Source organism: Aotus nancymaae, unplaced genomic scaffold (genome assembly GCF_030222135.1).
Source record: "Aotus nancymaae isolate 86718 unplaced genomic scaffold, 86718_ANA_hifiasm-v0.15.2.pri h1tg000010l, whole genome shotgun sequence".
Lineage (NCBI taxonomy): Eukaryota > Metazoa > Chordata > Mammalia > Primates > Aotidae > Aotus > Aotus nancymaae.
The window spans coordinates 62,197,503-62,225,117 of record NW_026988421.1 but is presented as its reverse complement, the minus strand read 5'-3'; the positions used below and the strand labels follow the sequence as shown (position 1 = coordinate 62,225,117).

The 27,615-nt window shown below is 43.0% G+C and overlaps 2 protein-coding genes across 2 annotated transcripts; one reads left to right on the top strand and one right to left on the bottom strand.

The window, feature by feature from the left end:
* Nucleotides 1–1,348: 1,348 nt before the first annotated feature.
* Nucleotides 1,349–27,290, bottom strand: EIF4EBP2 (eukaryotic translation initiation factor 4E binding protein 2). The gene is made up of 3 exons (XM_012460315.2): nucleotides 27,146–27,290; nucleotides 9,582–9,767; nucleotides 1,349–8,084 (listed from the first exon to the last, which is right to left on the bottom strand). Exons 1-3 carry the CDS (start codon nucleotides 27,288–27,290, stop codon nucleotides 8,053–8,055), a joined length of 363 nt encoding a protein of 120 aa, XP_012315738.1. The 3' UTR covers nucleotides 1,349–8,052.
* On the top strand, nucleotides 19,329–19,756 carry LOC110569422 (non-histone chromosomal protein HMG-17-like). The gene has a single exon (XM_064374239.1). It carries the CDS (start codon nucleotides 19,329–19,331, stop codon nucleotides 19,599–19,601), a length of 273 nt encoding a protein of 90 aa, XP_064230309.1. The 3' UTR covers nucleotides 19,602–19,756.
* Nucleotides 27,291–27,615: the final 325 nt, after the last annotated feature.

Genomic DNA, 27,615 nt, shown 5'->3' with positions numbered 1-27,615 from the left:
AGAAACATGGGATACACAGAGATGTGGGAAGTGGCTGTGACCCTGGGATAGCACCCCCAACCTGGTGTTGTCTCCATCTCTAAGTCTTTCTTTTCAGGCTTACACCTGTAATCCCAGCACTTTGGGAGGCTGAGGTGGGTGGATCACGAGGTCAGGAGTTTGAGACCAGCCTGACCAACATGGTGAAACCCCGTCTCTACTAAAATTACAAAAATTAACCGAGAGTGATAGCACATGCCTATAATCTCAGCTACTCAGTAGCCTGAGGCAAGAGAATTACTTGAACCTAGGAGGTGGAGGTTGCAGTGAGCCGAGGTGCACTCTAGCCTGGGGGACAGAGCCAGACTCTGTTTTTACTAGCAATAAGATCCTTATCTATCCTAATTACCTTTAGGGCAGAGTAAAGGATGTAGGAAAGGGCTTTTAAAGTTTTGGTCCCATCTTCCCTTAAATAGATTTAGTCCTTCTATAGGCTCCACAAGTAGATGGTGACTGCAGTGCTCAAACCTGCTCCACTCCTAAACTTACACACTTGGAGGGAGGAGGTGCTCGGGCTGAATAACCTCTGGCTGTCCATGCCAACTGGGCTGTGCTTGAGTCCCTTAACTAGAACTACTGTTTACTGAACTGAGTGTACTAGGCACTGGGCTCTTTATGACATCAACTGGGCCTCACAACCAACTAGAAAAGTTATTTCTTAACCCTATTTTAGAGAAAACAGGCTTGTAGATGAAGAATCCTGCTGGGGTAATGTGGCTACTAAGCAACACAGCTGGAATGGAAGCTGCCCGGCTCCAAAGCTGTGCCCTAAACCTCTACACAGCCCCAGTGGGAAAGCTTCCTCCAGTCCGGTTTTATTTTGTGGACCTCTGTTCACATGAAAGAATTCTTGTTCTCAGGACTAATGCGTGGGACCTGCTGGATTCGTAACAGCAGGGAATCTGACGCTCATGCAGCACAGCTTCTTTTGAGACACCAGGCATGATGGGTGTCTAACCAGTGCTCCCAGGGGAACAGGCAGCCCCTCTTCAGAGAGAGGAAAAGTTGTTTGGGATTCCTCAGGGCTGGTACTTAAGGGAAGGACATCCTTGGGTGCTGTCAGCCCAGTATATACATGTTCACCTCCGAGCTTCTGAGCACAGGACCAGGGTCTTGCTCCCCAGAGTCCCACCATCTTGTGACCCACCATCAGGTCCGCATTGACAAAGTACATGCTCCCCAAGTGCAGAGATGACAGACAAAGCAGCCCATATCCCTCTGCCTATATCCCCCATCAGCCGAAAGCTCCTGAAATGTGAAATAACCTTAGGATTTCACCTGAAATTTTTAAAAAATTAAAAACACCAAGTTGATACTCAAGATCTTTATTGATTTAACTATAACAGCAACCATTGATGAAAATTTAATTTTTTCCCTAATTTCCAAACATTTGCTGGTTTGGAAGGATAGTTAAAATACAAAAACAACTGATCATGGAATCACACAGGACTGCCTCAAGGACTGCGTGGTGCCCTCTGCTATCCATCCACACACAGTGAAATGGATGGGAGGGATGAGGGGACGACACATCACGGGAGACAAAGGGAAGACCAAGGAAAGTGCTGGCAGTCTCCGCTTTTCCATACAGAATGGATGGTACTGGGCCATCAGTGGCACTAAGACAGGGTAGGGCTATTTTTTTTTAAATAAAATATTTTAAAGATGCATAAAATGGACACCTTAGCATGTGAGTGTCCTTTGGGCTCTTCAAGACACCTTCTTTAAGTTTTACCCCTGGAGTAGCAGAGGGTCTCCTCACCCAGGTAGAAAGAGATGGGCTCCATCTGCAGGTGAAGGAAAGGCACTGGTGCACGGCACTCAGCAATGTAGATACAGGCACCAGGTAAGGCAGGATGGCTTACCCAGCAACCCGCCTCTTGGCTCCCTGCTAGTGTTCTTCCCTCCTCCCCTGGTTTCCAGTTAAAAGTGCCCTTGGCCTGGGCTTTTTTTTTTTTTTCTTTAGATTAAGCTGGAGAGAAAGGGGATACATTTGGGCAAGAATGGATATTTTGTGCTAGATTCATGGAATTTTCTAAGTGTCCAGGAGTTTTGGTTTAAGCACCGGCAAAAGCTCCCTTTGGAAATTTCAATGTGGCCAAATGATTATCAAGCATTGCAGCATCTCTCTGCACCCTTAGAAAGGTGCCAGAGTGACAGTTTACCCTGGGAAATGTCTTCCATCTCAGTAATATTTCCACTGGGTATCCATGACATATGGTATGGTCTACCAGGGCTGCAGGCAGAGAGCCTTAAGCAAAGAGAAACCACAGACCCTCTGAATAGGGACTCACAAGCCTTCTCCTAAATCTAAGCTTTGCCAAAAGGTATCAACTTCCAGGACCAGCCTAGAGAAATAAATTTAAATTCCAGAGAGTGGGAAAGGTGATGTTAAATGATTAACTGAAAAAACAAGTATGTATCAATAACTCTTACAGTTTTCAGTTAGAAATGTCTGTAGGTCAGCTCAAGAAACCCTACGAAACTGGAAAACCATGACTAAGAACAGGAAGTGGCCCTGGGGTAGAAGCATTCTAGAGAACTGTGACCCAACTGCATCAATATCTGATTTCATCTTTTATTAAAAGCTGAGAGCTTTGTAAAGAACTGTGGGGATAACTAAGTCCACCTCAAAGTCCAGACAGAAACTGCCCTCCCAAAGAAACAAATGTTTCTTTAACACAAATACCACACCTTCCCAGATATTATGGGTAGGTAAGTGATTGGGTTTTGCAGATTAATCAATAGCTGCCCATGTGCATGTAGTCCAGAAAACATGCCTGCCAAGGATAGCTCTGAACCGACAAAGAAAGGCAGTGTGGCTTCCTCTCTAAAGGGGAATGCAAAGGGCTAAGAGCCCTGGCTTCAAGCAGCTGTTATCCAAGTGAGGAAAACAAAAAAAGACTCAATCTCTGGGATATTGCTGCCAACAAGCTGAGCCCTTCACCAGTTGCCTTGATTTGAAGCAGGTGAGGGACTTTAACTAATGGTGTTTCAGCTGGAAAGGTCTGCGAGTCCCAAATAGCTGGAAACCCAAACAGCAAAAAAAGAGAAGACCATATATTTTGAATACACCTCAAAATAAGAAAAATGAAATTCATTTAAAGGTGCTCTAAAGATGAGTTATTTACTTCTGGAAGAAGTATCCTTTTCTTATAGCTGCCTCAACAGCAATGCTTCTTATCCAAGTATACTCTCAGGCAAGCAGGGCTATAGAAAAGAAAATGCTGGGAAGAGGCAGAACATAAATCCAAACAAGAATTTGCATCTTTGGCTGGGCGCAGTGGCTTACGCCTGTAATCTCAGCACTTTGGGAGGCTGAGGCGGGTGGATCACTTGAGGTCAAGAGTTCGAGACCACCCTGGCCAACATGGTGAAATCCTGTTTCTAAACTAAAAATACAAAAAAAAAATTAGCCAGGAATAGTGGTGTGTGCCTGTAATCCCAGCTACTCAGAAGGTTAAAGCAGGAGAAACATTTGATCCTGGGAGGCAGAGGATGCAGTAAGCTGAGATCGCACCACTACACTCCAGCCTGGAAGACAAAGCACAACTCTGGTCTCACAAAAAAAACAAACAACAACAAAAAAATTGTGCATCTTTAAAGTATCTGAAATCTCTAAAGACCTGGTTAGGAATGGGTGCCAGAAACATATAGCAGCCATTCACTAGAATGTATTAAACTAAAAAACTTTATAAGGTTGTCTTGAGGGTGAAGACAAGACCAATTCTTTAAGAACACATTGCCATCAAGAAGCCCAGGAAGAGATGGGCATGCAGGGTTAACCTGTGCACTGGATTTAGAGGAGCAACCATGCATAGACATTTGTAATTCTCAGACGTTCCCTACTTTGTGGAGTGGTTGCTTCCTGGGTGAGAGATCTGACCTGAGTCTGTTGAGACTGGAGAGACTAGGTACCAAGCACCCACGCTGGTGGGAAACTGGCTTCCTGATAACATCATCTATTTCACCTAAATCTGAACTGCTTTCTTGTCTTCAGCTCAATATAGCCTAACATCTAATTCATGTTTGCTCCCTTTGCTGGACAATCCCCATTCCAAATAAGACAGCTTTAGTGACTCAGCTGGAAGGCCCCACTTCCTTTTGTTAATTCCTTGCTACAGGAAAATAAAAGTGGTAAATGAGTCTTACAGACACCAAGCCTAGGACTTGTAAATAAGCATACTTGAGCTGCTGGTAGTTAAGCTTATTATTTTCTGCTTCTCCTGGGAATTGCCATTTCTTACCACCCCTCTCAAAAACAGCAGGTAGCTTTGGGGAGTCTGCTTTCTATCCCAGTAATTGTTTTTGATAACAATCTATCTTTTAGCTTATCTAGATTAAACCTACCTCCCTATTGACCTGGCTTCCTCCTCAGTTGGGGTGTGGTGCTTTTAAGATACATCCAAACATTCTTTGCCACTGCTCCATTGGGGTAGAGGGATGTGTAATTCCTCTCTCCTTGAGAGCAGGCTGGACTTAGTGGCTTGCTTCTAAAGACTGGAATAAGAAGTGATGGTGTGTCCTTTCCAAGACTATGTCTTAAAAGGCACTGCAGCTTTTCTCCTGGCCCTGCACCCCATCTCTGGAATCAGCTGCTCAGGGAGAAGCCAAAGTGTCATGGTGTGAGGCCACTCATGCAGAGACCCACATGGGAAGAAACTGAGGCATCCTGCCAACAGCCACAAAAAGAGAACTTAGAAGTGGATTCTCCAGCTCCAGCTGACTGCAGCCCTTGCCCACATCTTGACTGTTAACTTCAGGATACCCTGGGCCAGAACCATCATGTAAAGCTACTCCCAAATTCTTAACCCACAAAAACGGACAGATACTGTTTGCTATTTTAAGATACTAAATTTAGGGTAATTTGATACATAGCAATAGATAACTAATACAGGTGGAAGGACAAAACTCTTGGCTTGGAAGCCCAACACCTAGAAGCCAGCTTCTCTATATCTGTGCCCTTGAAAATGCTGTACATATTTAAACAGAATGAGAACTGGTGAACTCAATGACCCACACAATAAAGGCAGAACCATGACAATGCATGTCTGCTGCTGGAATTTGGAGGGAAGTCATTTCTCATTAAGACCGAATGTCCCCACAACAATAGAAGCATGGGTTCCTCATAAAAAGAAAACTACATATGGTCACTAAAGTGGTGAGAACTGTCTCAGTCAAGTGGCAACTTAAGGGTGTTCCTTCCCTCTAAAAAAGCCAGGACACATCATTCATTCAGGGTTTCATCTGTGAGGTTCCCTCCAAACATGCAGAGGTAAACCACCCAATGGACTCTGGCTTGTTCTAAAAATAATTCTATGAGGCATGACACAAAGGTATCATCTATTGGAAGTTTATCTCATGCCTTGTGAAATTATTTTTTAAATGCCAATTTATGAAGGTCAAAGGCTGTCTGGAGGTGGTCTCCAGGAAAGAACTGCACCAAGCCGTAAGGAGGCCCTTGCAGAGAAGGATAAGGGATTGGACAGCTGCTGCATTATACAGCTGACACTCCCAAGAAATACTAAAAACATGCCTTCTAATTAGGGGGCTACATGCAGAAGAAGCTCCCCAGGATGGCAAGAAAAGAAAAATGGCATCTTGACACTACTCAAGCTCATGCTTTAAATCCATTTCCCACTGTTCAGTGAGGAAGCCAAGTTTTCACACATAGCAATAAAGATCAAGAAGAGTTCACTCTTCTGCTCACTGACTGCTAGTTGGGTCAAATTCCACAGAATGCCAAGGCCAGTGTATGAAGAATGAAAAGCTTCATTCTCAAAGAATCAGGCTCCCCAGGGTGCAAAGAGGTCCTGAGCATGCTTTTTATGTAAATTACAGTGCAACTTAGATTTTCCCAAGAATATGTAAAATGAGATTTGGAGTTTAATTAAAAACAGAACAGGGATACATTAAACAAACAAACAAAAAATACTTTTCTGATTATCAATTTTTGAGACTCAAAGCATCCCCAAAACATTGGAGATCCAGCTTATTCCTGAGAGACATCAACCATCACAAAAGGTTTTTACTCTGAACTATTCACATTTTTGTAGCAGAAAACAGAACAAAGTTCTGCAGACATCCTTCCTCTCTTCTAAAATGTATTCACAAACAGGGTCTTTTCATAGTTCAAAAGAAAAACAATCGGGCTTCTTTCTTGGCCAAATGGCCTTTTACTCTCACCCCGGGAACTGGTTTCTTAATAAGAAAGTTCAGGGCACCAAATCCAACCAGAAATTCCCAGGACACCAGTGGCTACTTAACTATAAGGGGATGGATACTTTAGTCTTTCTATGAGAAGAGTCATTCTCCCGGGATTATTATGCTGGTCAATAGTCCCAGGAGAGGTAGGTGGGAAGGGTGGGTGAATGCAAAAGCTAAAGGATCAGAGAAAAGAATGAGGCTTTCATGAACAACCCAAAGCAAAGAAGAATGGTCCAGTTTTAAACCACCCACTACAAACTCCAAACATGCACACCCAAAACTAGAGGGGAAAGGAAAGAGCTCCTGGGGGACTAAGGGCGACAAAAGATGTTGACATAGAACAGCAGACTTGCCTATGAACACTTCTCACCTTCCTAACACTGGAAGATGTTTAATTAAAAAGTTGCTGTTCAAAATTGTACTGAAAACATATCTAAAAATAGGTCTGTAGTCATCTTAAAAATAAAAGGTCACTTCTCAGATAAGAGGAGTGACAGATATTCTCAGATACCAACATGAGGTATCTTTGATGTAAATTTGAAAAATGGCCTGGTAGAGAAAAATGAAGGAAAGGAAGGAGAGAGGAAGACAGTGAGGGAGTCAGGGAAGGAAATTCAGAGTACAATAGAAAAGGCAAGAAAACTGGGAGGAACACATTTTTTAAGCCCATGCTTATCTATCCCAGCAACCAAACAAAGCAGATCCACAAAGGAAAAAATGCAGTTCTTTTCTAAGAACATTATGAAAATCAACTTTAAACTCAAAGCGTAAGAAACTGCAATCTGAGAACAACTATCACAATGCTCCCTGGACTTAAAAATGACTACTGAGACTGGGTACTCAAATGGGTCAACGCTCTTCAGAAGTCATTCTTAGGCATTATCTGACAGAATACTATGATCAGGCCTTACCCACCAAGTGAGGCTAAAGTGCCTCCATTACTTGGTAATAGGAACAGACAAAATCATTTCTCTTTCTTGAAGTACGAGAGGACTCTGCCAGCAACAAGATGCAAGCAGGGAGGAATGGCAGAAGAACTAAACTGGTTACCAAGGGCTCTCTTCTAATGTACAGAGTTAAAAATATCTGCACAAATGCACTAAGTAAAAGAATGGGAAGATGAACTATAATAACAAAGACAGAAGACATTCCTCCCAAAGGAAAGAACAGAAGTGGACCTCAAAACAGTGTCACAGGGTAATGCTACCAGAGTTGCACAAACTGTGCTCTGTCCCGAGGGATGAAAACCTCAAGGTAAAAGGGAAAGCAGCTCTCTTTTTATCATTTACCCTGTTGGTTTTAAAGACCCCAAGCCCAGACTCTTGCAACACTGAATCATAGGTGGGATACAGGGAGGAGAGACAGAGTGTAAGGAACATGAATGGTGTTAGGTCCACCAAGCATCTGTATCCCTTTCCCAGACTTCCCAGTCAGGCAGTTGTTGGTAGGTCGATATTTGACTTGGGACAAAATTGCGGGGTATGAAGTTAGCTCTCAATTAAAAATACAACTGGGAAAGTCAGAGTTTAACTGTTTTCCTCTATGGGCTGCTGAGCTCTATAGAAATACACCAAGGGCCTTCAATCTAACCTGTTTAACTGGGAAGGGGAATAGGAGACAGGGCGAAGAAATGGTCAGATGAAGCTCATCTTCCCATCATTTGGCACCCAGAGGAAGAGGGGGAGGTGGAGACTGTAATGGGGACTGCTGGTATTGTCTCTTCTGTCTTTACACTGTGGATCTTATTGGCCAAATCAGGTGCACACAGGTATCAGTGTTGCTGCTTTTCTTCTAATCCTTGCAGGAGAGTCAGATGTCCATCTCAAACTGAGCATCATCCCCTAGTTAGGACAAATAAAATGAAGAGTTTAGCACATACACAAAAAAAGCAAAACAGTTTTAACTGTCATTCCCTCTATATGAGAGACAAAAAATAATTCAAATTGTCCCATTCTCTGCTGCCCTAAAACAATTACTCTACTTTGACCAAACAGCAGCTCCTAGGGAGCTCTTTACCATCTATCGGGGAGCACACTCTTCTGGAGGCTTTGGACTTCGGCCCTGCTCCAAACTGACACTTTGTGTATTAAAAAAACTCATCTGAAATATGACAAAGCAGAATGCTGGCTCACATCTAGTAGTCCAAGTGCAGTCCCTGAGGATCAGGAGCTGGCCACTTCCACCTCACCATTCTGCTTCTACAGAGATAAAGAGGGCTTATTACAAAAGAATGTGTTAGAGAAGGAGTAATTTAGGTAGTTCTGGAAAATACAGGAAATAAGCCATACTGCTTTTCCTCACACCATAAAAAAGAAATTCCTATAAGAAACAAGGTCTATTTGCCTGAGGGTGATGGAAATGGGGGCTATAACATGTTTGGTTTTCTGTGTATATCCTTAGTCCAATGAAGCTGAGGCCAGGCAATCCTTAAGGCGTGGTTCAAGGAGTCATTTTTGGGGTTTACCACCATGATTCTGGATTCTTTTCTCCCACCAACGACATTAGATTTGATTATGATTCAGAATTCAGGGTTTTCAGGCCGGGCGGGGTGGCTCATGCCTGTAATCCCAGCACTTTGGGAGGCCAAGGTGGGTGGATCACCTGAGGTCAGGAGTTCAAGACCAACCTGGCCAATGTGGTGAAACCCCATCCTATTAAAAATACAAAAAATTAGCCAGGTGTGGTGGCGGGTGCCTGTAATCCCAGCTAATTGGGAGGATGAGGCAGGAGAATCGCTTGAACCCAAGAGGCAGAGGTTGCAGTGAGCCGAGATTGCACCACTTCAGCTTGGGCAACACGAATGAAACTCTGTCTCAAAAAAATAAAAAAAAAAGAACTCAGGACTCAGGGTTTTCAGAGCATTTCAAGAAACCTTTAGGGGAGGGAGGGGAACCTTAGAGACATGTAACTGAACATCAGTTATAACTGAAGAATTGGCCGGGCGCAGCAGCTCACGCCTGTAATCCTGGCACTTTGGGAGGCTGAGGCAGGCGAATCACCTGAGGTCAGGAGTTCAACACCAGCCTGGCTAACATGGCAAATCCCCATCTCTACTAAAAAATACAAAAATCAGCTGGGCGTGGTAGTGGGTGTCTGTAATCCCAGCTACTGGGGAGGCTGAGGCAGGAAAATCGCTTAACCCGGGAGGCGGAGGTTGCAGTGAGCTGAGATCATGTCACTGCACTCCAGCCTGGGTGACAGAGTGAGACTCTGTCTAAAACAAAAACAGAAATAAAAAAAAAAACAACCGAAGAATCAAAAGCTTCTCAACCTATAGCAAACAGACATTCAAATTCCAAGAGCCACGCTCTAGGTCTCCAACACCCCCATTCTCTTACCAACTGCATGTTTCCTGTCATGATTGTTTAAGTTGTTCAAATTGTTTACTTCTACTTTGGAGTCTTCAATTAAGGTGCCAGGGCTGGTGACTCCTGGGATATTGGGCAGATGGCAGGGTGGAGTCTGAGCCATGGGAGAATTGCGACGATCCAACAGAAACTTTCTGTCATAAATGATTCGAGTTCCTGGAAAACAGAGTTAAAGAGAGTTTGAAACAATTTAAGGGGTTGTCAACAGATAATACTACCCAAGAACTTAATTTAAATACCATATAATCCTAACTTTTAAGGATTTTATAATTCAAGTTAAAAGCATAAGCTCTAACCTCCCTGCCTGTAAACATGCTCCTCTGCCTTCAGGAATGCCCTCTTTCTCTTCTGCCAGTGACACTCCTGCTGATCCTTCAAGACTCAGCTACAACCATCACTTCATTTATGAAGCCACCCCCACCCCTCACTTTTTAAAAAGGTTCTTCCTCCCCATGTTACTCAACACACATCACGTATTACAGGACTCCTGTTTATCCATCTGTCTCTCTTTATAGACTTTGAGTTTCTTATGTCAGGGCTATGTCTTATTTCTATGTGATCTAGGTCCTAACATTAACATCTTTAAGAAAAAAAAGTTTTAAATGAAAGAAAAAACAAGTATGAGAAAAAATAAACAGCCCCTTTAAAAGGCTTTCCAAAGAAGCACTGAGACTGACATTCTTCTCATAGCTATAGTCAAAGCTGGAATTGGCTGGCAGCCCCTCTCTATTCTGCAAAACAATCTGCTTACCAGTAAGTGCTACCTGAATGTTTTTAAAACAATAGTTCTGAAGAGTACACTTTAACTGATAAACAGTGATGGAAACCTGCTTACAAACGGGTGAACAGGTACATTAAAAGGTGCTCATCGTCACTCATCATCACTCATCATCAAGGAAATGCAAATCAAAACCACAATGAGACTATCACTTCACATCTCTCAGGATGGCTATTATCAAAAAGACAAGAGAGCCTGGGCATGGTGGCTCATTGCCTGTAATCCCAACACTTTGGGAGTCCAAGGCAGGAGGACTGCTTGAGCCCAGGAGTCTAAGTCCAGTCTGGGCAACATAGTGAGACCTTGTCTCCACAAAAAAATTATTTTAAAAAAAGAGTTAAGGGCTGGGTGCGGTGGCTCACGCTTATAATCCCAGCACTTTGGGAGGCCAAGGCAGGTGGATCACGAGGTCAGGAGTACAAGACCAGCCTGACCAATATGGTGAAACCCCATATCTACTAAAAACACAAAAATTAGCAGGGTGTGGTGGCACACACCTGTAATCCCAGCTACTCAGGAGGCTGAGGCAGGAGAATCACTTGAACTGGGAGGAAGAGGTTACAGTGAGCTGAGACTGCACCACTGCACTCTAGCCTGAGTGACAGAGCGAGACTCTGTCTCAAAAAGAAAAAAGAAATAAGAGCCAAGTGAGGTGATGTGGGCCTGAAGTCCCCACTACTCGGAGGCTGAGGCAGAATAGCTTGAGTCCAGGAGTTCAAGGCTACAGTGAGCTATGAGTGCACCACTGCGCTCCAGCCTGGGCAACAGAACAACATCCTGCCTCAAAATTTAAATTAAATATAATTTTAGGACAAGGAAAGTAGAAACTTACCTTCACCCTCTTTGCTTTGAAAAACAAAAACTCAACTAACACTCAAAAAGGCATCTAGAAATTATGAGGAACGAGGCATTCTGGGTAGCACAAAATTTAATTCAACTTTTAAAGGGTGAATAGTTTCAATTATCTTGGATGGAAATACAGATTTAAATCCCTTTATGGCCTTCAACAGAAAACGATTCAACCCTCTTGATGAATCAGTCATTATTCAGAAAATCATTTATTATGTTGTGACCTAAGAAGTCTCAAGCCCTATCGAGTTGATGCTATGTACAGCTGAACATCACTATACAAAATTGATTGTCAAGGCTGTGCTGGTGCACCCTTCTCCCAGTGTGCCTGTCTCCTGTTAGACTAAGGGCTGCCTTTTTTCCAGGCTACTATGATGGCTCAGTAGCTCAAGCTGCCGTAACAAAATACCACAGACTTCACAACTTAAACAACAGAAATGTACTGTCTCATAGTTCTGGAGGCTAGAAGTCCAATACTAACGAATGGTTTCTGTTGAGGGCTCTCTTCTTGGCTTGTAGGTAGCTACCTTCTCACTGTGTCCTTTACAGGGGGATGAGGGGACGACACCTCTGTGGTGTCCCATCTTATAAGGGCACTTAATCCCATCATGAGGGTCCCACCTTCATGACCTCAACTCAACCTAATTAACTTGCAAAAGCACCAATTAAGGTTTCAACATAAGAATTTTGGGGAGACACAATTCAATCTGTATAGTCCACCCTTAAACCCTTTCTAACTTGGTATTTCTAGTCTGCTGGGTTTGGAAATCAGCAACTTGCTTATTAGCATGCTATGTAAAATAAGGGCAAACAGGCTGAAAGGGAGTCTGATGGTCTTTCAATGAACAAAGGGAAGGAGCCTTATGGATGGACTTTACCTACCTGTTGAGTCACCCCACTTTTGTTCATGGTAAGATTTCAGAAGGGTGAGGTTTCTTTCTTCTTTTTGCTTTTGAGACAGAGTCTTGCTCTATCACCAGGCTGCAGTACAATGGTACAATCTCGGCTCACTGCAACCTCTGCCTCCCGGGTTCTAGCGATTCTCCTGCCTCAGCCTCCCAAGTACATGGGACTACAGGTGCGCACCACCACACTCAGCTATTATTTTTTTGTATTTTCAGTAGAGACAACGTTTCAACATGTTGGCCAGGATGGTCTCAATTTCTTGACCTCATGATCCACCCGCCTATGCCTCCCAAAGTGCTGGGATTACAGGTGTGAGCCACAGCACCCAGTCAGGGTGACATTTCATTGTCAGATGAGGCAACTTGCAAATTGGAACAAGATTATTCTTACTTCTGCGGTACATCAAGCCAGGAAATTGTGGATGTTAGGTGGTGAAAAAGCACAGCATAGAAGCAAGCTCTCTAAATTATATATCAACAAAAACACATACATTAAAGAATTAAAATTAAGCCAACTAGGATATAGGTAGTAGAGATTCTGCCTACGTGTGAGGTATAAGAGAAACTCTGAAGAACCACTATGAACTTACAGAGCCAATAAGAGATGGTATTTTACAAGTTTATTGAGATAGCATTCATTTACAATTCATCCACTTACAGTGCATAATTCGATAGTTTTAGGTGATTCACAGGACTGTATAATCATCACTATAATCAATTTTAGAACCTTTTCATTACCCCTACAAAGAACCTCCCCCCACCACTTAGATGCCATGTAATCCCCCCACACCCTCTGGCCCTAGGCAACCACTAATCTACTTTTTTTATATGGTTTTACCTATTCTGGCCATTTCATATAAATGGAATCATACAATATATGGTCTTTTATGACTGCTTCTTTCACTTGCATAATGTCTTCGGAGTTCATTTATGTTGTAGCATTTATCAGTACTTCTTTTTCATTATCAATATTTCATTGTACGTATGTATCACACTTTATCAATTTATCAGTTGATGGACTGTTGTTTTTAATGACTTGTCAGTCCATCAACTGATAAATGGGTTGTTTCTACTTTTTGGCTATTATGAATGACATTCACATACAAGTTTTTGTGTGAACACATTTTCATTCTCTTGGGCATATACTAAACTAAAAAAGTGGAATTAGTCAGGCATGGTAGCTCACATCTGTAATCTCAGCACTTTGGGAGGCCAAGGTGTGTGGATTGCTTGAGCTCAGAAATTCAAGACCAGCCTGGGCAACATGGCAAAATCCTGTCTCAAAAAAATACAAAAATTGCCAGGCACAGTGGCTCATGCTTGTAATCCCATCACTTTGGGAGGCCAAGATGGGTGGATCACCTGAGTTCAGGAGTTCGAGACCATCCTAACCAACATGGAGAAACCTTGTCACTACTAAAAATACAAAATTAGCTGGGCATGGTGGTGCGTGCCTATAATCCCGGCTACTCAGGAGGCTGTGGCAGGAGAATCGCTTGAACCAGGGAGACAGAGGTTGTGAGCCAAGATTGTGCCATTGCACTCCAGCCCGGGCAACAAGAGTGAAACTCTCTCAAAAAAAAAAAAAAAAAAAATTTAGCCAGGTTCAGTGACAATGTACGCCTCTGGTCCCGGCTACTGGGGAGGCTGAGGTGGGAGGACTGCTTAAGCCCCCAGATGGAGGTTGCAGTGAGCCATGATTGCACCACTGCACTCAGCCTAGGTGACAGAGTGAGACCCAGTATCCAAAAAAAAAAAGGTAGAACTGCTAGCTAGATCACATGGTAACTCTACCTTTAACCCTATGAAGAACTGCCTATTTTTCAAAGTGGTTGTACCATCTTACACTTCCATCAGCAATGTGTGAGAGTTCTAATTTCTATATATTGTAGCCAACATTAACAGATATAAAGTGGTTTCTCACTGTGGTTTGATCTTAATTTGCATTTCCTTGCTGGCTAATTATGTTGAACATGCTCTTTTCATGTACTTACAGGCCATTCCACCATATACCTTCTTTGAAGAAATGTCTATTCAGAACCTTTACCCATTTTTCAATGGGTTGTCTTTATTACTAAATTGTGATAGTTCTTTATTCTGGATACAAACCTGTTATATGATTGCAAATATTTTCTCCTATTCTGTGGGTTATCTTTTCATTTTCTTCATGGTGTTCTTTGAAGCACAAAAGTTTTTAATTTCCATCATGTCCAATGTATCTGTTTTTTTTCCTTTTGTTTGTGCTTTTGGAGTCATATTTAAGGCCACTGCCTAATCCAAGGTCATAAAAATTTGCTTGTCTTCTTCTAAGAGTTTTATATTAATAGTTTTTGCTCTGACATTTAGGTCTCTGAGCCATCTGGTCCATCTTCAGTTTTTCTGTGTGCATAACCAGTTCAATCAGCACTATCTGTTGAAAACTTTTCTTTTTCTATGGAATTGTCTTGGCACCCTTGTTGAAGATCAATGGGCCATAGTTGTGAGGGTTTATTTCTGGACTCTCAATTTTATTCCATTGATCTATATGTCTATCCATATGCTAGCACCACACTGTCTTGATTTGTAGTAAGTTTTGAAACCAGGAAGTTTATGTCTTCCAACTTTTTCTTTTTCAGGATTGTTCTGGATATTTTAGGTCCCTTCAAGTTCTATATGAAATCTGTCAGCTTGCCAAAGAAGCCAGCTGAGATTATGATAGGGACTGTGCTGAATGTGAAGGTCAATTTGTGGACCACTACTATCTTAACAATAGTAAGTCTTCTAATCCATGACCACCAAATGTCTTTCCATTTATATGGGTCTTCTTTAATTTCTTTCAACAATGTTTTGTAGATTCCAGAGCAAAAGTTTTATGCTTTGTGACTAACTTTATTCCTATCTACCGAATTGTTTTTATGCTATTGTAAATGGGATTGCTTTTTCTTTTTTCTTTCTTTCTTTTTTTTTTTTTTTTTGAGAGACAGGGTCTTGTTCTATTATCCAGGCTAGAGAGCAGAAGTGCCATCTTGGCTCATTGTAACCTACACATCCTGGGCCCAAGCAGTCCTCCTGCCTCAGCCTCCCTAGTAGGTGGGACTAAGACATGCCACCCTGACTGGCTAATTTTTGTATTATTATTATTATTTTTTAAATAGAGACAGGGTTTCACCATGTTGGCCAGGATGGTCTTGATCTCCTGATCTCCCGCCTGCCTTGGCCTCCCAAAGTGCTGGGATTACAGGTGTGAGCCACCACGCCTGGAGATTTTTTTCTTTTTTTTGGGACGGAGTTTCGCTCTTGTCACCCAAGCTGGAGTGCAATGGCGCGATCTCAGCTCACCGCAACCTCCTGACCTCGTGATCCACCTGCCTCAGCCTCTCAAAGTGCTGGGATTACAGGCGTGAGCCACCGCGCCCAGCCCTACGCCTGGGGATTTTTGTATTTTTTTGTAGAGAGGGGGTTTCACCATGTTGCCCAAGCTGGTCTTGAACTCCTGGGCTTAAGACATCTGTCCACCTCAGCCTCTCACAATGCTGGGATAAAAGGCTCGGTCAGTTTTGTTTTTTTTTTTTTTTGAGACGGAGTCTCCGTCTGTTGCCCAGGCTGGAGTGTAGGGCACAATCTTGGCTCACTGCAACCTCTACCTTCTGGGTTCAAGTGATTCTTCTGCCTCAGCCTCCCGAGTAGCTGGGATTACAGGTGTGCGCACCATGCCCGGCTAATTTTTGTGTTTTTAGCAGAGATGGAGTTTTACTATGTTAGCCAGCCTGGTCTTGAACTCCTGACCTCAGGTTATCTGCCTGCCTCAGCCTCCCAAAGTGCTAAGATAACAGGTGTGAGCCACTGTGCTGGGCCTACAACTGGTTTTTCTATATGATTCTTGTATCCTGCAACCTTGGCAAACTCACCTATTATTTCCAATAGTTTTTTAATGCATTCCTAAGATATGTTTGATTTTGAATGCCAACACAGTAAATAATTCAGACAACAAGACACACTGAAGAACTAGGGTCTTAATGGTGTAAATGTTCTCAAATATAGCCAGGGAAAAATATGACTATGAAAGCATAGTATTTTAAGTTTTTGAATTTTAGATCTCTGTAAGCTAAAAAAATTTAATTGTAGTGGGTATAAAGCAAAAAAAAGGGAATCAGCTTGTTAATCACTAATGATTCAGGGTATAATTCAAAAGACAATGACCTTTCAAAAAACCAAAATTATTCAAAGAGAAAAATTAAGATTCAACCATCGATAAAATGGCAGGAAAAAACCCTTTATTTCCTTTATTGAACATTACGTTTACTATAATTTTATATCAATTTAATGACAACCTATTTAAAAAATCTAAAATATTTAAGGTCACTTATGCATGCAGACATACATTTTCTGAAGCAAGGACTTCCTAGCAATTCACATTTTACCCAAACTCCCTGCAACATTTATGTCAGCTCAATTTAATGTCAACCAATGCAGTCATAAGTAACTAGAAACAGGTTAACCTTAAGGTACTGAAGAAGGAAAACAGACAAGAAATCTATAGCTCATATAACACAATATTAAAATGGGGCATGATTATGATCAATTGATAGTGTTACAAAAAATAAAAAACAATTTTCCATTCCTTCTCTATGAAAATAATTACGCTCCTTAGTTTTATATTGGGAAGTTGTAAAAAAAAAAAAAAAAAAGTTAAGCCGGGCGCAGTGGCTCACGCCTGTAATCCCAGCACTTTGGAAGGCGGAGGCAGGTGGATCGCGAGGTCAAGATATCGAGACCATCCTGGTCAACATGGTGAAACCCCGTCTCTACTCAAAATACAGAAAATTAGCTGGGCATGGTGGTGCGTGCCTGTAATCCCAGTTGCTCAGGAGGCCGAGGCAGGAGAATAGCCTGAACCCAGGAGGCGGAGGTTGCGGTGAGCCGAGATCGTGCCATTGCACTCCAGCCTGGGTAACAAGAGTGAAACTCCATCTCAAAAAACAAAAAAACAAAACAAAACAAAAAAGTTACAATATTGTATATGCTGTTTGCTAATTTTCAAAGTTTATAAGCAAAGTACAGTAAAAACATAGAAGAATTACAGTTAAGGAAGAGTATGTAAATTCTACAAACTCTTTTTTTTTTTTTTTTTGAGAGACAGGGTCTTGCTCTATCACCCAGAATAGAGCACAGTGGCATGCTCATGGCTTACTGCAACCTTGACCTCCTGGGCTCAGGCAATCCTCACACCTTAAGCCTCCCAAGTCGCTGGGACTACAGTTCAACTACTTTTATTTTTTGTAGAGATGGGGGTCTCACTATGTTGCCCAGACTGGTCTCAAACTCCTGGGCTCAAACAATTCTCCTGCCTTGGCCTCACAAAGTGTTGCGATTATAGGTATAAGACACCATGCCTGCTCACAAACCCTGCTATTACAAAAATAATGAAGTTATACACCAGCAAAGTAAAGGCAGGAGGACAGGTGAATGGTGTACTTTTATATAGTAAAGAGCTAAAGTTGTCAGGTTGAGACAAATATTATTAAGAGTTTTAAAGATAACTACTAGAAGAGCCAAAAATGATAATACAATTTACAGGAATTAGTAAATGGAGCGAGAACGAGAAATGAGGGACAGAAAGTCATAAAAGTATCTTAGATTCCTCATCTTTCGTAATGGGGAGTTAGTAGTTTGTCTAATGTTAAAAAAATCAAGAAATCACAGTATACATGTATTATTTACAGTAACAGTGGTAACCAGCAAAAGCACTGCAAACAGAAACTGTTGGAAGTAGTAGTCTATTGGCATTTTATGCTCTTTTACACTGTTGAAGTTTCATTTTTCTGTTTTGTTTCAAAAATACACATATTTTTCTTAGTCTTCATGTTTGGATTTCAGAATAGAAAGCATCTAGGTTAACATTAGTTATTTATAAATTTTTCATCCCTTAGTGACCAGATACTAGGATAAATCTAATACCCTCATCCAGGACTTTCTAGTTACTAACATTACTAGGGAAATATGAGAGTAAAACTGAGTCCCTTTGATAGAGAGGGGGGAAAACCCCACCTACCTTTGAATTCAAAACCAGTGATTCTCAAACTGCAGAAAACAACAAGGTCAATGAATGAAACCAAAAGTTATGCTTGTCAAGATGGCTAGTATAGAAACAAGGTCATTCAAGCATAAGGGCCTCTTTCAATACCAAGTGCCTTAGTTTAAATAATAAATAATCTATGCATTAAGCTATATACTTAAGAAATTATGTAAGCTCAAATAAAACCACACAGAGAAAGTCCATTATAACATGGTTAACTTAAAGGGTAGTTTTTAACTATATTTTTACAGGGAACTCCATCATAAAATTCTGTTTAACTAAGTCTGCTTCCAGAATTAGAATTAAGCATTTACTCATCCAAATAGAAAGCTTGAGAACAAAACATTAAGTAACTTGCCCACGAGTCATCCAAAAAGGCTGAGATGGACCTACATCCTCATAACAATAGTGTTCCAAGTAGGAAAGGAGAACGTGATATCAAACAGGGCTTTCCTCCTGGGACTTTCTCTATCGAAGGGGAAAATCTCAGAAGCCACCTGCAGACTTCCTCTACAACTCATTTGGCCAGAACTGGTTCAGATGCCCACCAGACCAAACAAAGGGGAAACTATGACTGACTTAGAGCAGTCATGGTGTATATCCTGGGGCTTAGCCCTCTGCCGTTTAAAAAATTGAGGGAATCTGGCAGCAAGCAAGAAGAGGGAATGGCTATGGAGCAGGAAACCAACAATGTCAGCCACATCTGTATTTAATATTTACCTAAATTTAGTAAATATTACATACATACTAGTTTAACAAAAAAGGATTAAAAAATTAAATTAAGAGACAAAAGTGTATACATTGGGTGAAGGGTGTATAGAGCAACTAAATCCTCATCTTCCATAGCAGGAAACTAATTGTTAATATCCCAAACTGAGAAATAGGCCGGGCGCAGGGGCTCACACCTATAATTACAGCACTTTGGGAGGCTGAGGTGAGAAGATCACCTTAGCTCAGGAGTTCAAAACCAGCTTGGGCAACATGGTGAGAAACCATCTCTACAAAGATTTTAAAAATTAGCCATGCTTGGAGCAGTAGGAAGAAGAGGCGAGAACAACCCCCAGACTGACCAAAGCCCACGCACCACTGCATCCCATGCCCAGCGCCTACGTCCCGCCGCCATCGCCACCATGCCCAAGAGAAAGGCTGAAGAGGATGCTAAAGGAGATAAAGGCAAGGTGAAGGACGAACCACAGACAAGAGCCGCGAGGTTGTCTGCTAAACCTGCTCCTCCAAAGCCAGAGCCCAAGCCTAAAAAGGCCCCTGCAAAGAAGGGAGAGAAGGTACCCAAAGGGAAAAAGGGAAAAGCTGATGTTGGCAAGGAAGGGAATAACCCTGCAGAAAATGGAGATGCCAAAACAGACCAGGCACAGAAAGCCGAAGGTGCTGGAGATGCCAAGTGAAGTGTGTGAATTTTTGATAACTGTGTACTTCTGGTGACTGTACAGTTTGAAATACTATTTTTTATCAAGTTTTATAAAAATGCAGAATTTTGTTTTACTTTTTTTTTTTTTTAAGCTATGTTGTTATCACACAGAACACCTCATTGTTGTTTTGGGGGAAGAGGCATATGTCACTAATAGAATGTCTCCAAAGCTGGACTGATGTGGGGAAACGCCTCTCCCTTCTAGTTTTGAGAGACTTCCTCTTGGCTCCCAGGAGGAGGGATTCCCTGACTTTGACACACATGGCCACCTTGGCACACAAAAGCCTTGTGGTATGGAAAAACAAATTCATTTTTATGTCCTCTTCTCCCTTTCTGTCTTTCAGCATAGACTTAACTCCCTTAAGCCCAGACATCTGTTGGGACCTGACCCCTAGTCATTGGTTACCAATGTATCAGGCAATCTGGACTTGCCAGTGATGCCACTGAGATGGCACCTGTCAAAAGTGCAGTGATTCCATTTCTAGATTGTGAATCTTCAGACAAATTCTGCCATTTTCATTTCACTTCCTGAAAGTCAGGGTCGGCTAGTGAAAAGTTGTTTAACAACATGCTAAATGTGAAATGTCAACCCTCACTCTAAACTTTCCCTGTTCAGAGCATCAGAGGAAGAGACTTCATTGGGTTTTATACTGGCTTTCTGATTTTTGGTAGTCCATCAAAGAAGGGAGTTTGAAAGTTGTTGTACACTGTTAACGATTGTCTGCCCATGTCCTGCCTGAAATACCATGATTGTTTATGGAAAGTATCTTTAATAAAGCTGGATATAGTTTGGCTTGGGAAAAAAAAAAATTAGCCATGCTTGGTGGCACTCCTGTGATCCCAGGAGGTTAAGCCCAGGAGATCGAAGCTTCAGTGCACATTAGCTAAAAGGTTTAAAATGGTTTCTCTGGGAGTGGAAATGGAGATGAGGGAATGGGCATGGGAATGCCCATTTTTTGTTGTATGGCCAATACCATAAGACTTTTAAAACTTTGTTGCTTTCACAGGCATAAAAAATAAGTTTAAAAAGCAAAATGATGTGAGAAAAAAAGCATAAACACTGATGAATGTTCGCTTACAAAATGACAATTACTACATGGTTCCACTTAACTGAGGTTCTGAGTCATCAAGTTCATGAAGACACAAAGTAGGATGGTTAGTTGCCAGGGGCTGCAGTGTAGTGCTTAATGGGAAGTTATTGTTTAATTGATATGAGGTTTCAGTTTAGGAGATGAAAAAAGTTCTGAAGATGGGGATGGTGGTGATGGTTGTAAACCAAGGTGAATATATTTAATACCACTGAACTGTACAATTAAAAATGACTAAAATGGAAATTTTTGTTATATATGTTTTACCACAATAAAAATATATTTTAAAAAAATCAGGAGATAGTATATTTAAAATCATTATAAGGAACTAAGAAAAAAGATGCTTGCAAAACTCTTATAAATACATACATACAGACCAACACTGCAAAGGCAGCAGGGACCATGAGGAAGAAGATATCCTTCAAGCCTAGACATTGAATTAAAAAAAGAAACAAAGCATTTGGCATGTAACCGCAATTTTCTATTAGGAATTGTTGACAATTCTCCAGCTATGTCTCATGTATTCTCCTTTAAACAGATACAAGATAAACAAGCAGCAAGTGTTTCTAATGCACTCAGAAAAGAAGTCTAAGCCTGTCTCTCTCTCTCACCTCCATAAAAAGGGAGAAAAAAGGAAAAAACAGAAGAGAGTTAACAAAAAAAGTGTTTTTCTCTGTTTCTTATTCTTTCAACTTAGAATAAAAAAGTCATGTTTTATTGACTGAAATAGAGAACATTCATGAAAGAACTTCAGTTTTAAACATCTGTTCTTCTTGGAGACTGTGGATGAAGAGACAGACTCCTGGAAAACTCTATGGCAAATAACCCAGAGGAAACTAAAAGCTGCCTAACTCTGTCCTCCCGGGAGACTGGTGGTGGCTAAACCACATTCAGTGTGTACAACTATCAAATCCCTGAAGTGCTAAGAAACCAACAGAGACGATTTTTACATCAACAAAACAAACAGAGCCAGGCATGGTGGCTCAATCCCACCACTTTGGGAGGCTGAGATGGACAGATCATTCGTGGTCAGGAGTAATACCAGCCTGACCAACATGGTGAAACCCATCTCAACTGAAAATACAAAAATCAGCTGGGCATGGTGGCAGGCGCCTGTAATCCCTGCTACTCGGGAGCTGAGGCAGAAGAACTACTTGAACCTGGGAGGTGGAGGTTGCAGCGAGCCAAGATCATGCCACTACACTCCAGCCTGGACAACAGAGCAAGACTCTGTCTCAAAAAAAATATCTTAAACACTAATTTAACTAAAGTTTTTCTGCCATTCACCAATAAACTGTCCTCCTGCTTAGGCTCTCTTCCTCTGTAACCAGATTAACTAACTTTCTCCATGCTAACTTTACCCCGTCTGATCTGTAAATCCTCATATACAACACACAATCAAGCCTACAGAGTCTCCAAACCATGCAAGATCCCCCCACCTTTTTTTTTTCTGAGATGGAGTCTCGCTCTGTCGCCAGGCTTGAGTGCAGTGGCGCGATCTCAGCTCACTGTAACCTCTGCCTCCCAGGTTCAGGTGATTCTCCTGTCTCAGTCTCCTGAGTAGCTGGGATTACAGAGGAACATCACCACACCTAGCTAATTTTTGCATTTTTAGTAAAGACGGGGTTTCACCATGTTGGCCAGGATGGTCTCAATCTCTTGGTTGGCGAGGATGGTCTCTCGATCTCTTGACCTCATGATGCACCCGTGTCTGCCTCCCAAAGTGCTGGGATTACAGGTGTGCGCCATCACACCCAGCTGCAAGATGCCTCTCATAAAATTGTCTTTAAGACTACTATCCTCAAAAGGTTTCTGCAGAATAACCTTAGTGCCAATTTATAGGCTAGTCACTTTTCCTTCTTCCTGTTCCATAGAGCAGGCCTTAGGAGAGCTACAGGGAGCTGTGCACAAGTCTGTCGTGCATGCTGCACTATCCACCTGTGCCCTCTTTCCTTGTCAGACTGTAGCTGGCTTAGGTCAGGCAGAGGCGCTCCCTCCACACAGTGCACTGCCTTGAGGATGAGGACTACTGCCTTCCTCGGGCTTAGAATTCAGTCCCTTGTCAGCAAAAATGCACCCAACATCAAAACTGAGGTATACTTTCTTCTACATATATATTGGCAGCTGATGAATATGAGATTAAAGTTGAATCTCCTACAAAATGTCAACATATGTTGTGTTACTCTGATATAAGTAAATGCCATCTTCCTCAAACACAAGGCAGTGTTTGAACACCCTTAACTACGTTTTTCAAGCACTTCTCATATGTAATAATGAAGTCCTCTGGCTAGTAACTGAAGTTAGAGTGTTAAATAAACAACATTTGTTGGTTCAGAAGTTACTGAGCAAACTCAGCCCAAGGATACAGTTAGAAATTTTATGACATGGTTAAAACCTGGTCTTCCTTCCCAGAACTCTACTTACTCCTCCCAAGGGAACCAGATGAAAAAAGCAGCTCCCTTCACCCTTCACTATACTCTTATAGGTATAGTTCACTCCAAGTGGATTATTTTCCCTTTTCCCTGCCTTCTCCTTCTTTCCAAACCCATCCTTTATGAAATTCTGCCCCAGTAAACCAATCACAGCAACTATCCAAGAGGCAGAAAGGAAGAGCTACAGCACAGACAAAATTTCAGACCATCACAGTTAGTTCCCCTCTGTTGCCCTTGTTATGGTATCAGCATACTTTTCCATGGCTGATGAGAAGGCTGTACAGGAAAAGAAAGGCAAAGAGAAAGGGTAAAGCAGATCTTTAAGTTTCTGCTCATTCCACAGAACACGACTCTCCTAAAGGGGGACAGTTCAGCACCTAGAAAGGAAATAAGGTAGCGGAAAGAATCATATTAGCTAGCATTCCAGAGGTAGAAAAGTCTCTTTAAATGTTTGTAAACTTCCTTTCCTAGTAAGATAAGCATCTCAAAAGAGTTGAGGGAAAAACTGGAGTAGTGATCAGGATACTAAATTTTGAGGGAGCCACAGAAAATAATTGGCTATATAACACTAACAAGTTACTTAACTTCTCTGGGTCCCGGTTTCTCTCAATTATAAAATGAAAGCATTAGGTTTCTTCCAGCTCACTAGTGTTATAAAAGTCAAGCCAACTATAGTAACTTTACCTTCCTTTGAGGGTAGAAGTAGCTTCTCAATGGAAGAACTAAATATCATCCCCACTCCTCCACAGGCTGATAGAAAAATAAAATAAAATAAAATCCAATAACTTTTTTTTTTTTTGGCCTGGAATTTGCCCAACAAAAAGTTTCTTCTTCCTTCATAATGATAAAGGGTACTCTTCTAACAATATGAGAAATCCAGACGGTTTCAGCCAGTGTGTTTTCACCCACTTCTTACTTCCCAAACCACAGGAAGGCAATTTTGAGAAACCTCAAGGGTAAGCTGTATCCTCTGAACCCCAATAATAAAGGACTCTTAAAGGGGAAAGGGGGAGAAACTTTAAGTTCAGTATGCTGTCAATGTCCCTGCTCAGTCTAATCATTTAGGGCATTTGGTCCACCAACTGTTGTTATGCCAGAATGCTCTGACATGTATGTGACCCTCCAGAAGGTTTCCAGGAGTTTGAGGCAGGAAATGTTAATCCCTTCCCTTACCACTAAATAGAGATTTCTAACACAAGCCTCCCACTCATTTTTCTAAATGTTTTCAAGTCTGAAATATATGTTAGCACTTGACTCTACTCTTCCAGAACTAAAAATCTGTCTGCCTGTACCCCCAAATCATTTTAAACCTATTCAGACCAAGGACTGTATTTCCTACTTTTGTCTGTTGTCCCCTTTTGTGCAAAGCACTCCCAGGGTGCACAAAATTCACTATCGATACCTAACCATATTAATTCAGGCATCTGGAGGTAGCCAGATAACAAACTACTGCACCCTGGTTGAGGGAAATAAAATTACATGGTAAGAGGAAGATGAATGTAGCATTAGAGATACACAAACCATCAGAGGGGGAACTTAAATCAGTATGTACACAACACCTAAACAGCATTCATTGCTGTAATAGTGATTAAATCCAATTTCAACAGTACTATATCCTTATAAACATATTAAATAAGACTTCGTGTTAAAAATCCAAAGATTACCATGGGTTCTCCCAATAAATATAGCCTCAACATTAAGCAGCCAGGATGACAAGTATTTAAATCCAAAACAAAAAACTGTGTAGAAACAATCTGAGGGAAGTTAAGTGATAACTGAGAAAACAGTGGTGATTGAGTGTGTTAGGAGGAGGGGCAAATGAATCAGTATTTCTGGCAGAATCTTTCCAAGCACTTTAAAAATTAATCCCGGCTATGAGACATGCTTCCATCTTTGAAGTAACACTTAAAGACTAGGCCCTTATTTTTAAAAGCATGGTAGCTTGACTATTTGACATAAGTCAAAAATGTGTCTAGGTGGCTCTTCCCTCAGGGGATTAATATATAGCTGAAAGTTTACTTCCTTTCCCAAATGAACTATAGCTGAGTGTGGCTGTTACTATGACGCGTTCTGAACTGCTGGAAGCACAGGCATTTACTGAGAAATACCATAAAGAATTCTGGAAGAAGTTATAAACCCCTTTCCATCACCTTGGAAAACAACATCTATTTCTTAAAAGCTATCAGCTCAAGTTCAAGACAACTCTTATCTGGAGCCGATTCTGGTCTGCCAAAATTTTTCAGGATTAAAAAGCAAGAACTCGGCCAGGTGCAGTGGCTCACGCCTGTAATCCCAGCACTTTGGGAGGCAGAGGGGGGCGAATAACTGGAACCCAGGAGTTCAAGACCACTCTGGGCAACATTGCGGAAACCCCAACTCTACCAATAATACAAAAATATTAGCCAGGCATGGTGGCACGTGCCTGTAGTCCCAGCTATTCAGCAGGCTGAGGTGGGAGGATCGCTTGAGTCTGGGGAAGTGGAGAATGCAGTGAACCAAGGTTGTGCCACTGTACTCCAGTCCAGGTAACAGAGACCCTGTCCCATGCTCAAACACAGGGTTTACCGTCTTTAGTCTTGAATCGATCATATCAGGGAGGCGGCTTCTTCCATGAGTTAAGCCACCTAAGAACTCCACTATTCTGCAAAGTTAACAATTCCTTAAACCCAGCTCTCCATACATATTAATGAACTTCTGCCTGGGTCATTTAAAAAGCCTTCCAAGGCAGCCACTACCCTAGAGCGGCCTGGCTGAATTTCTCTGTAAAGCTCTCTCCTAGATTTTTATCCCTTGGTGTTGGCAAGTAGGTCTCCTTACTCCACAGGCCTTGCTATTGTGCAACTGATTTAAGGATGGTCCAGGCCTAACTGCACCGGATTGGTTGTAGTACAACTCTTGAGCCCTGCCCACAGGAACAAGGCCAGCAATCCTCTAGACCGCAGGAGCTGCTAAGTCCCCACCCTCTAACAAGAGGCCACCCCAAAAGAAGGCAAAGTTCTGAAGTCAAAAAGGAGGCCCCATTTCCTTCAATAAGGCTCCTCAAAATCGCTTTCCAGGCTCCTCCCTCTGGAGGACAGCCCAGTTAGGGCACAGACAACCTTTGAGCTCTCTTTTCCCGTGACCAAGCTTCACCTCTACTCCAGTGTTACTTACTTGTAAACAGTTCCTGGTCGTGCTTTGAAAAGCAATGCCAGGGAACCATCCTCTCTCTGAACTGCCTCTCTAGCCCCTTCTAAGGATCAAGCAACCCCCCTATCCAACTGGGGTGTCCTTGATAAAGGTCCTTCAATCCATCTCCAAAGGCGTCGCCGCCGAAGGCACCCTGCCTTAAGGCTGCCAGCGCCCTACCACCCCCACCTACTTTCCCTTGACTATTACTTGAGCTTTATTGTATCACTCTCTCCTCCCGGCCTGGGGACTCCCCTCACCCGTGGGGCCTCTTCCAGCAAAGTAAACAATGCTGTCAAAGCAGGATAACGCTGGGCGAGGCTTCCAGACTCCGCATTCCAGCCTCCTCCCAGTGTTCTAAAAGCAGCAAAACAAGCCATCGCAGGATCCCAGGGCCAAATTCCTCTCCTCAAGTCCTTTTTTAAAAAGGCCCGGAGCCAGCTCCAAAATCAAGCATTGATTTGCACAATCTGCAAGAGACAGGCAACGCAGAGCGTAATGCAAGGCCAAGTGGAGCCAAATCCGCCCGGGAAGGAGGCAGAGAGGGGAGAAAAAACTGGGTCGAGTGCGTAAGCCTGCCACGAAGCGGAAACAAGGGCTCTTTTCGCGTCAGGACAGCCACATTCCCGAGTGGGGCGCGCGCGGACTCGATCAGCGGGCAAGAGAGAACGCGAAGTGAAGGGTCCCGAACGCGCGGGCAGGCCCGAGGGCAGCGTCCCCGGGGCTTCGGTGGAGCTGGGGGCGGGGGCGAAGCGGCCGGGCACCGAGGCACCGAGGAGTTAAGAGGACCGCGGCGGGACACCGAGCGCGGCGGACGGCTGGCCGGCGCTCACCTCCCGGTGTGGTGGAGAAGAGCGTCCCCCCGGGCGTGGTGCAATAGTCATGAGGTAGCTGCGCGGCGTCGCTGATGGCCACGGTGCGAGTGGGGATGGCGCGGCTCTGGCTGGGCTGGTGGCTGCTGCCGGCGGACGAGGACATGGCTGTGGGCGCGGGCTCTCGGCTTTGTCCGGCGGGCAGGCGGCGGCGGCGGGGCCGGGGCTGCTCAGGCTCCTCAGGCGGGCGGAAAAGCGCGCTCCGCGCGCTCCTCGCTTGCTTCCTCTCGTTCCCTCGTCCCGCTCCGCTCCCGCCGCCGCCCTCTCAGCCGCCGCCGCCGCCGCCGCCCGATCCTCCGGCCTCTGCCAGCAGCCTCAGCAGCAGCAGCAGCGGCGACGACGACGACCGGAAGCGGGCGAAGGCGGGAGCCAGAGGGAGTTCGGGGAAGCGGGTCTGCCGGAGGTGACGTCGCCGCGGGGCGGGGCGAGGC